Source organism: Anopheles gambiae, chromosome 3 (genome assembly GCF_943734735.2).
Source record: "Anopheles gambiae chromosome 3, idAnoGambNW_F1_1, whole genome shotgun sequence".
NCBI lineage: Eukaryota > Metazoa > Arthropoda > Insecta > Diptera > Culicidae > Anopheles > Anopheles gambiae.
The window spans coordinates 93,597,645-93,608,211 of NC_064602.1; the positions used below are offsets into that span (position 1 = coordinate 93,597,645).

The following is a 10,567-nucleotide window of genomic DNA, read 5'->3' on the forward strand; positions in this document are numbered from 1 at the left end:
TAAAATAAAGACAAATCAATGTTTCACATGTTTGGAAAACTTCCAAAAATCGTTAAAAATACTCTGCTATCCTCAGCAGTAGTTATTCACTCTTTAAAATGCTTCTTACGCTACAAAAACCAAAACCATCGCTTCAATGCCATGGCATGCAAGGGTTGATATCGTCCCGCGTGTTTACAATTCGTAAACAGTGCCGGCCAACAACTGTCAAAAAGTGTCAATTGCCGAAACCATGTGCACCTTTTCAAATCGGGCAAGATCTTTTCGTGAACTTTTGTCGTGAATTAACTGGCTGAAACGTGTTTTTTTGTTTATTTCGTACAAAACTTACACAAACCGGTTACCGCTGTTGCTGTTGTTTCGGTGAAGGCAATCGTGGAAAGGCCACACAATGACGATCGTGAACCTTGATCCAACCAACCTCGAGTTCTCCGTCTTTACGACGGAGGACGTGCGGAAGATCAGCGTGATGAAGGTGGAATCGTACCGGTCGTTCGATGACATGGGCAACCCGGTCAAGTCCGGGCTGTACGATCCGGCGATGGGTCCGTGCGGGTTCGGTGAAATCTGTGCGACGTGCACCCGTGACGTCAGCACGTGCGAGGGCCACTTCGGGCTGATCGAGCTGGACCTGGTCGTGTACAATCCGTTCTTCATGCGCACAGTTAGCAGTCTGCTGCGCATTACCTGCATGTCGTGCGCCCGGGTGCAGCTGCAGGACGGAGCGAAATCGTTGCTCGAGCTGCAGCTGCGGCTGGCCGACGCCGGCTACATCGTCGAGGCGGAAGAGATCGACGTGTACAAGACGAAGCTGCAGGCCAATCCGCACGATGCCATACCGGAGGAGATTACGTACTACGAGGACCTGCTGCGCAAGGAGCCGTACAACAAGCTCGGCAACACGAAGCTCTCCAGCACGATCCGGACCGCGATCGTGAACAGCACGCTCAGGCAGGAATCGAAACGTTGCATCCACTGTACGAAAATGCTGCAGCGTGTTCGCATTACCGACAAAAAACTAACGATACGGTGGACGCAAGCGGACAAGAAGGCGTTTCTGTAAGTACACAAACACCACTGCCGCAAGCAGTACTTAGAGGGCTAAGGCGCTCATCTATTTTCTTTGCCCACGTTGCAGCGAGGAGAAGGGAAACAAGAACCCAACCGACGAGGAGGTAAAATCGTCCACGGAGGTGGTGCTCGCCCGCGAAAGCCAGATGTTTCTGCGCAAGCTGTACGAGCAGGAAGGCACGCTGCTGTCGCTGCTCTTTCCCGTACTGAACTCGGCCAAGCACGAGATGACCCAATATCCGACGGACATTTTCTTCATGGAGGTGGTACCGGTGCCGCCGTGCAAGATGCGCCCCGTCCGCCGAGCGAACCGCGTACCCGGCCGCTCCTCGGTAATGGAGCACGCGCAGTCGGTGCTGCTGCGCAACATCTTCGTCGCGAACGCAACCGTGCGGGCCATTCTGCTCGGCAGCGAGGGAAAGGAGAAACCGGAAGGCATGAGCGATGCGACGTTCGGCCAGCTGAAATCGATCCACCAGCAGGCGAAGGGCGCAACCGTGACGGAGAAGCTGTTTCACGCCTGGTGCGATCTGCAGTCGAACGTCGACCAGCTGCTGGACGTGGAGAAGCTGTCCGGCGGCAAGCAGGTGGTCACGTTCGGGCTGAAGCAGCTGATCGAGAAGAAGGCCGGGCTGATCCGGATGCACATGATGGGCAAGCGGGTGAACCATGCGGCCCGCACGGTCATCACGCCCGATCCGAACATCGGGGTGGAGGAGATCGGCATACCGACGCGGTTCGCGAAGAAGCTCACCTACCCGGTCCCCGTGACGCCCTGGAATGTGGCCGAGCTGCGCCAGTGGGTGATGAACGGGCCGGATGTCTATCCGGGTGCGAACATGATCGAAGATGCGAACGGGCGGGTAAGCAAAATATCGTCCACGAACGTGACGCAGCGCCAATCGCTGGCCAAAACGCTGCTAACGCCGCACGGTGCCGGCGCGGAGTCGAGCGGTGACGATACGATCAAGATCGTCCATCGGCATCTGCAGAACGGGGATATACTGCTGCTCAACCGGCAGCCCACGCTGCATCGGCCGAGTATAATGGCGCACCGGGCGAAGATTCTCGGTGGGGAGAAGATTTTCCGCCTGCACTACTCCAACTGCAAGTCGTACAATGCGGACTTTGATGGGGATGAAATGAATGCTCATCTGCCGCAGAACGAGGTGGCTCGGGCGGAGGCGTACGGGTTGGTGGCGGTGCCGTACCAGTACCTCGTGCCGAAGGACGGCACACCGCTGGGTGGTTTGATTCAGGATCATATCGTATCGGCGGTGAAGCTTTTCATACGCGGCAAGTTTTTCAATCGGTAAGTGGGTGAAGGATCGAGGCGCTCGACTCTCTAACCGACTCTTCATCAAACCCCCTACTGCCTTGCAGGGAGGACTACCAGCAGCTAGTGTTTCAGGCGCTGAGCAACAAGAAGGGCAATATTGAGCTGCTGCCACCGTCCATCCTAAAGCCGGTCCGACTGTGGTCCGGCAAGCAAATCATTTCGACCATCATCAAGAACAGCACACCGAAGGGCATGCCGTACATCAACTTGGTGGGAAAGTCGAAGCTAAACAACAAGGTAAGGGCGCTTGATGGTAATAAAGCACTCGCAGAACGCACTCATAATCGCTCTCCGCTCTCCCACGCAGCATTGGTGTGTGCTTCCCGCCCGCCCCTGGGAGTACGGTGGCACACCGCTCCGCGAGAACGAGCTGTCCGAATCGGAGGTGTTCATCCGGCAGGGTGAGCTGCTGAGCGGCATCCTCGACAAGAACCACTTCGGCGCCACACCGTACGGTCTGATCCACTGCATGTACGAGCTGTACGGAGGCGTCTGCTCCACCGCTCTCCTTTCGTCCCTGTCGCGGCTCTTCACCTACTACCTGCAGTGGGAAGGGTTCACGCTGGGCGTACGGGACATTCTGGTGCAGAGCAAGGCGGATCGGAAGCGGTCCAGAATTATACGCGAGTGCCGCGCAGTGGCAGGGCACGAAGCGGCCACCTCAGCCCTCGAGCTGCCGGCGAGCGTTTCGCGCGACGAGCTGGCCCAGCGCATGCGGGAAGCGTACGCCAAGAATCCAAAGTTTCGCGCCATACTCGACCGGAAGTATAAGACCGTGCTCGATACGTACACCAACAGGATTAACAAGTGAGTGAGACAGATGGGAATCCAGTTGGACGTGTTATTAATTTTACTTCGCCCATATTTAACAGCGCATGCCTGCCGGAAGGCTTGATCAGCAAGTTTCCGGTGAACAATCTGCAGCTGATGGTACAGTCGGGTGCGAAGGGTTCGACCGTCAACACGATGCAAATCTCGTGTCTGCTCGGGCAGATCGAGCTGGAGGGCAAACGACCCCCGCTCATGATTTCCGGCCGTTCGCTGCCGAGCTTTGCCGATTTTGATACGTCACCGAAGTCGGGCGGCTTTATCGACGGCCGGTTTATGACGGGCATACAGCCGCAGGAGTTCTTCTTCCACTGTATGGCGGGTCGGGAGGGTCTGATCGATACGGCGGTGAAAACTAGCCGCTCCGGCTACCTGCAGCGCTGTCTGGTGAAGCATCTCGAGGGCCTGTCGGTGCACTACGACATGACGGTGCGGGACAGCGACGGCAGCGTGATCCAGTACATGTTCGGCGAGGACGGTATGGACATTGCGAAGACGCAGTTCATCGGTAACGAGAAGCAAACGCGCTTTCTCGACATGAACCGGGACGTGATCGTGCAGCCGGAGGTGTTGAAGCGGCTGCAGACGTCCCGCGACGAGGATCCGCTGAACGAGGCGCTGAAGAAGCACGTCAAAAAGATGAAACGCTGGACGAAGCAGAATGGCGGAGGGCCGACGGAGGTGCAGCGCGTTCGCACGTCCGCTTTTGCTCTGTTTTCGGCCGACCATGCGGAAGCGTTGCGGGCGGAGCTCCCGAACCCGGACAAGGTGAAAAAGTCGGGCCGTACGAAGCTGACGGAGAAGCTGCTCAAGCGGTGGGGCAAGCTGGAGCCGGCGGCTCGGCGCGAGTATGTGAGAAGGGCGGCCCACTGTCCCGATCCGGTCGGTGCCGTCTTTCCGCCCGATTCGCACTACGGCGTGCTGTCGGAGAAGCTGGAGGCGATGGTGCGCAAGTACAAGCGCACCGAGCAGCCGCTCCACAACATCGACGAGCTGATGCAGGTGAAGGGCAGTGCGTCGCTGGCGGCGCCGGGTGAACCGGTCGGCGTGCTGGCGGCCCAATCGATCGGCGAACCGTCTACGCAGATGACGCTCAACACGTTCCACTTCGCGGGGCGCGGTGAGATGAACGTGACGCTCGGTATTCCGCGTCTGCGCGAGATTCTGATGTGTGCGGCGGCCGAGATCAAGACACCGTCGATGGAGATACCGTTCCTGCCGCACCGCAAACCGGAGCGGCTGAAGGCGGTGGCCGAGAAGCTGCGCAAATCGCTCAACCGTGTCACGGTGGCGGATGTGCTGGAAAGTGAGTGCAACCGTCATGTGTATTGGCTCTTTTCTTTTATTTAATACGTTGTATCTTGCTTTCCGTAGCTATTAATATCAAGTCGAAGCTGGTGGTGCATCCTTCGCGCGGCATGCAGCACACCATACGCTTCAACTTCCTTCCGCAGGACGCGTACGATCACGACTACTGCGTTACGCCGAGCGGCATCCTTCGGCACATGTCGCGCAAATTTTTCAAAGCAATGTTTGCCGCCATTCGGCGAGCGGAATCGGCGAAGAATGTGCTGTAAGTATGAAACCATCCTTTGGCGTGTCGAGGGCCTTTTCTTACATACGCTGATGTGCTATTCCATTCCATTCTACAGAATCGACACTGAAATGCAGGAAGGTAAATCGAAAAAGCATAAGAAGGGGGCTGACACTGAAGAGGACGACGAGATCGATCGCCAGGAGCCGGAGAAAGTTGATAAGAGCGAGAAGGCTGTGTATTCGGATAGCGACAGTGACTCGGACGATGGTGGCACGCCGGCTGTTGATGGGGATGCATCGGATGCGAAGAACCGGGGCAAGACCAAGGACGAGCACGATTACGACGAGGACGACGAGAACGATGCGGATGCGGATGCTGCGGGGGCCAGCTCCGACGACTCGGGCGTTAGCGAGGACGAGCAAGAGGATGAGAAGGAGGCGCAAAAGCAGCCAGCAGCGGGGGGAAAGCAAAAGAAAAAGCTTCCGTCCGCCAAGGCATCGAGGAGTCGCTGCATCGAGGAGGCGCTGATTGAGGAGTACGAAAAGGAGCAGGACGAGCTGGGGCAGGAGCTGGCAGCGATGCCCGGCGCCGAGGAAACGCTGAATGAAGCGGAAGAGACCATGTTTTTGGCACAGGTGAACGCGCAGGTCAGCAAGTTCCAGTATGATCGGGTCGCCAAACGGTGGTGCCAGATCGTGCTGCACATGCCGCTGAAGCTGAAGGAGATCGACTTCACCAAGGTGCTGCGCGATGTGGCCGCCAAATCGGTGATCTGGGAGGTGCCCCGGATCAAGCGCGCCATCACGTACATGCAGAACGATCAGCTGTACCTGCGAACGGACGGTACGAACATGTCGGCGATGACGGCGCACGCGAAGGTGCTGGACCTGAACCGGCTGTACACGAACGACATCCACGCGATGGCCAACCGGTACGGCATCGAGGCGGCGTCGCGCGTGATCGTGAAGGAAATACAGAACGTGTTCAGCGTGTACGGCATCACGATCGATCCGCGCCATCTGCTGCTGGTGGCGGACTACATGACGGCGAGCGGCCGGTACCAGGCGATGAACCGCATGGCGATGGAGTCTTCGGTCTCGCCGCTGCAGCAGATATCGTTCGAATCGTCGCTCAAGTTCCTGAAGGAGGCGCTGCTGAAGGGCACGAACGATCGGCTGGAGTCACCCTCGTCCAGGCTGATCGTGGGCCAGCCGTGCAAGGTGGGCACGGGCTCGTTTACGCTCTACTCGTCCGCCCTGAAGGACTATGCCGAGGCGTCAATGGCATAAGGGAGCATGGTAGCTTACAAACCCATTTTTGCATATAGCCTTTGAATAAAGTTCTTTAACAATAGCCTTGTGAAATGCTGAGTAGTGAGTAAAATTTATGACAAAGAAGATCGGTAAGAATGGCTGGGGAAATGGTAAAATGTTTGAAAAAATGGAGCTTTATCCTCTACACCGTCGTGTGGTATTATTCCTTGCTTACTAACATCAGTGCAAATGAGCTTTGAGATCTTAAACATCACTCTGAAACGAGTGAATGCATTTGAAAAACATCATTTTTTGCATGCTTTTGAAAAAGAACGAAACATGAGCTGATCGAGTTTTTGTAACTGTCGTTTTAAACCAAAATCCCTTTGCAGGACCATCCCTAGCTTTCGTTAAAAAATAAAACGTAGATTCAGGTGAAATCGTTTCCATTTAACATTTATGACTGTAACGAGCAATGAAATAGAGTCATTTTCGCAGCTAAATACAACAATTTATCAATTAAAATAACAAAAAACTGAATTTAATTCGATAACAAAAAGTCAAATTTGACAGCTATTGGTTTTCGCTTGTCAAGATGATGGCATTTGGATCCACAGTAGAGTACCAGCTTCCCGTTCAGTTGGATATTAACTATTATTGACGACATTTTAAGCTTATACTGATTTATTTTGCATTCAATTTTGTTGATAAATTCTATTGACCTTCATAAATATTTTTACAATCCCCTTAGCACTATTCAAAATGAAATAGACAACATCCGTACAGCCTGAATAAAACAACCGGCCCGAGCTCGACTGTATGTAAACCTTGCGTCGCCGTTTGTTTTTGTCGCCGTACACAAGCGTTCGCGCGTTGCTCGCTTCAGCCCACGCCGCCATCTTGGAATCGCTTTGTGTGCGTGTGTGCTGGCTCGGACGGTCGGCTCCCAGAAAGTGTCCTGTTTTTTCACCACAGTTTTCCGGCACCAAACGGCGCGTGTTCCGGTCCGAAGGCAAGCGCCAAGTGTGCCCCACACGCAGGGCAAAAGGGTGTGTAGAGTGTGAAGTGTGCTAGCGCGCGGCAAAACCGGCCAACCGACGATGGCATCCGATGAGGAAATTGATGAATCCATTGCCGGTAAGTGGAGTGGAGGGGTGGGTGCTGCCGGGAAGGGTAAGAAGGGCTGGCTAGGGAGCCACCATTGTTCGTACTAGAGGGGGGGCAGCATGAAAAGGTGGTAGAACTGTGAAAATCTCATTTTCCAGCGGTGGAATACACCGTTGCCGGTAAAATAACGCAACATTGCAAACACAAATGCATTGTTTGTGTTTTTTTTTCTCTAACGTGCTGCAACGGTTAGGAACACGGAAGATCGGCCCGCTTTTTGCCCTCTGTTGGGTGCGCAATGGCGGAGGGAAAGGGTGGCAGCTAATCTTTTCTACAGTCATGTAGAATTTTTACCCTCCCAAACCACTACCATTTATTGTGAAGGTCACTGTAACTGCACTAGTGTCCTTCGATTGAATCTGCAAGCCTCAGGAAAGGTGTGGAAAGGAAGGATTGGTGACAGGATGAGTGGTGGTAGTGGTGGGAAGACTACGCCGCACACCATTGCGGAGCGCTAGCGTTCCGCAATGGGGTCATGAAGCGTGCGGGCAGGGTAGGTGGTAGCGGAGGGTAGGGGAGGGTTGTGCTTTCTTGCGCTTTTTTTACTCTTCTTACTCTTCCACCAGTTCTTGCCATTCGCTTTGACTACGCAGAGAGAGGTGATCATGTCTTTCTCTCTCAGCTCTCTGTTTCTCTTTCACTCTCTCTCTCTCTCTCGCTCTCTCTCTTTCTCTCTTGCGCTTTTTTTTCAACCCTCGCCCGCTTGGGAATGGATTTTCCATTTTCCCTCGCTCCGGGCTTCGCTTTGCTTCCTTCGTTTCCTGCCCCTTCCCTTCCACCTTCAACTATACAAACCGATTGTTGGTGAGGGAGGATTGGAAAGGAGGGAGTATGAAACAGCCACTAACATTGAAATGATTTCGAATATGAACCGTTAGACTTATTCCGTTCATTTCTGTTACATTTTTGTTTGTTTGAAAGATTTAAAAATTGTTGAATAAAAAGTTCGAAGACAATTTGAAGATTCTGATTATTTTAAAATGATTCTGTATGGTAAAAATACATTATTGATAGAATATTCCCAAAATGATTATAAAGGATTGTGAGCAGAATTCGTACATCTGATTTTTACCAAAACATTCGTTATGGATTGAAATAAAAACAATCCCAAACAAACCAATTCATTTCCTCATTTTCATTTTTGAAGATCACATAACGATGTATCGAATGCTAAAATTTCCGATTGAATCGCTTTCCCTTCCAGAGGAGGAGAGCGGCATGCTGGATGAGGGAGCGGACGCATCCCTAGCGGCCGACGCCGACGACGGTTCGGACGAGGAGGCCAACACGAAGGGCAACGCGCAGCAGGACGAAGACGACGACTACGAGCCAGAGGACAACCGCAAGAAGAAGAAGGGCAAAAAGCGCAAAGCGCGCAGCAGCGACGAAAAGCGCGGCCGCAAGAAGAAAAAGCGCAAGAAGAACGACAGCGGCGACGAGAGCGACCAGAAGCAGAGCGATGACGGGGGAAGCAGTGCGGCGGCGGCGGCAGCGGCTGCAGCTGCAGCGGCCGCCGCTGCGGCCGCCGAGTCCGACTACGAGTCACGCCCGAAGCGTGGCCGAGATCGGAAGAAGGGCAGCAGCAGTCGTTCGGGTGCGGCGGCGGCTGCAGCCAGCGAGGTGGAGAAGAAGTCGGAGGAGAAGGAAAAGATGCCCACGATCCAGGAGGTGTGCAGCTCGTTCGATCTGACCGATGTGAAGATCGAGTACACGGAGGAAGATTTCGAGAATCTGGTCACGTTCAAGATGTTCCAGACGCACGTGCGGCCGATCCTGACGAAGGAGAATCCGCGCGTCCCGATGGCGAAGCTGATGATGCTGGTCGCGGCCAAGTGGCGCGAGTTCTGCACCCTTAACCCGAACATCTCGAGCGAGGACGCGACGTCGGGCGAGACGGGCGGGCGGGAGGAGGAGACGGCGGCGGCGGCGCCGCCCACGCCCGAGTACGTGCCGAAGTCGAGCCGGTCGCGCAGCAAGACGGAAAACAAGCACGACGACATGGTGTACGACGACGAGGACGAGGAGGAAGAGGAAGAGGTGGAGCGGGAGCGAACGCGCAAGAGCAAGAAGGGCAAGAGCGGAGGCGGCGGCGGCGGTGGAGGTAGCAGTAGCAGCAACAAGAAGGGCGGCGGCGGAGGAAACAGCCGCAAGCAGAAGGTGCCGACGCTGAAGATCAAGTTTGGCAAGCGCAAGAACGCCAGCTCGGACGAGGAGCAGGACGCGAGCGGCGGCTCGGAGCGCGAGTCGGACGCCGAGTTCGAGAAGATGCTGCAGCAGTCCGAGCCCGACACGCCGGAACGGGCGAAATCGGCCACCGGGGGCAGTGGTGGGGCCGATGGGGGCGCCGCGGACGAAGCGTCCGATCAGCCGGCGGTGCGCAAGAAGGCCAAAACCAAGATTGGCAACAAGTCGAAGAAGAAGAACAAGTCGAAGAAGAGCAAATTCCCGGACGGTGGGGAGGAGGGTGAGCACGAGCATCAGGACTACTGCGAGGTGTGCCAGCAGGGCGGCGAGATCATCCTGTGCGACACGTGCCCCAAGGCGTACCATCTGGTGTGTCTCGATCCGGAGCTGGAGGACACGCCCGAGGGCAAGTGGTCCTGTCCGACGTGCGAGGCGGAGGGGCCGGCCGACGAGGACGACGACGAGCATCAGGAGTTTTGCCGGGTGTGCAAGGACGGCGGCGAGCTGCTGTGCTGCGACAACTGTCCCTCGGCGTACCACACGTTCTGTCTGAACCCGCCGCTCGACGACATTCCCGACGGGGAGTGGCGCTGTCCGCGCTGCAGCTGCCCGCCGCTCGCGGACAAGGTGCAGAAGATACTGACCTGGCGCTGGACCGACAAACCGATCAACCCGGACGAACCGTCCACGTCGAAGGGCGCGGCGGCGGCGGCCGGCGGATCGACCCGGCGCCGCGAGTACTTCGTCAAGTGGCACGAGAAGTCGTACTGGCACTGCGACTGGATCACCGAGCTGCAGCTGGACGTGCACCATCCGCTCATGTTCCGGTACTACACGCGCAAGAACGACATGGAGGAGCCGCCCAAGCTGGAGGAGGCGCTGGACGAGGAGGACAACCGGTACAAGCGCATCCAGCGCATGCGCGAAACGAACTGCCAGCTGAACGAGACGGAGCTGGAGGAGAAGTACTACCGGTACGGCGTCAAGCCGGAATGGTTGATGGTGCACCGCGTGATCAACCACCGGACGATGCGCGACGGCCGCACGCTCTATCTGGTCAAGTGGCGCGAGCTGTCGTACGATCAGGCCACGTGGGAGGACGAGGAGGACGACATTGCCGGGCTGAAGATGGCCATCGAGTACTATCTGGATTTGCGCGCCAACTGCTCGCAGGACATCGGTGGGTCG

At 55.8% G+C, this 10,567-nt stretch overlaps 2 protein-coding genes across 2 annotated transcripts in view; both read left to right on the forward strand.

Annotated features, from left to right (window-relative positions):
* The first annotated feature begins 207 nt into the window (after positions 1-207).
* Positions 208-6,139, forward strand: LOC133392816 (DNA-directed RNA polymerase I subunit RPA1). Its single transcript, XM_061654549.1, has 7 exons — positions 208-1,059; positions 1,139-2,383; positions 2,455-2,647; positions 2,718-3,217; positions 3,283-4,544; positions 4,613-4,811; positions 4,891-6,139. Exons 1-7 carry the CDS (start codon positions 392-394, stop codon positions 6,062-6,064), a joined length of 5,241 nt encoding a protein of 1,746 aa, XP_061510533.1. The 5' UTR covers positions 208-391; the 3' UTR covers positions 6,065-6,139.
* Positions 6,140-6,863: 724 nt separating this feature from the next.
* The window catches only part of LOC1280662 (chromodomain-helicase-DNA-binding protein Mi-2 homolog), an 8,848-nt gene continuing 5,144 nt past the window's right edge, over positions 6,864-10,567 (forward strand). The window contains exons 1-2 of the mRNA XM_061654548.1: positions 6,864-7,165; positions 8,400-10,567. The exon at positions 8,400-10,567 is cut by the window's right edge and continues 4,084 nt beyond it. Of these exons, the coding sequence (XP_061510532.1) occupies positions 7,129-7,165; positions 8,400-10,567 (2,205 nt within the window). The 5' untranslated portion in view covers positions 6,864-7,128. The remainder of the gene's footprint in view (positions 7,166-8,399) is intronic.

Excerpts from the sequence above, each read along its gene's own strand:
- LOC133392816 (XM_061654549.1), top strand. The coding sequence starts at position 392 with ATGACGATCGTGAACCTTGATCCAACCAACCTCGAGTTCTCCGTCTTT. Across the intron at positions 2,384-2,454 it reads CGCGGCAAGTTTTTCAATCG|GGAGGACTACCAGCAGCTAG; the intron begins GTAAGTGGGTGA and ends ACTGCCTTGCAG. Across the intron at positions 3,218-3,282 it reads TACACCAACAGGATTAACAA|CGCATGCCTGCCGGAAGGCT; the intron begins GTGAGTGAGACA and ends CATATTTAACAG.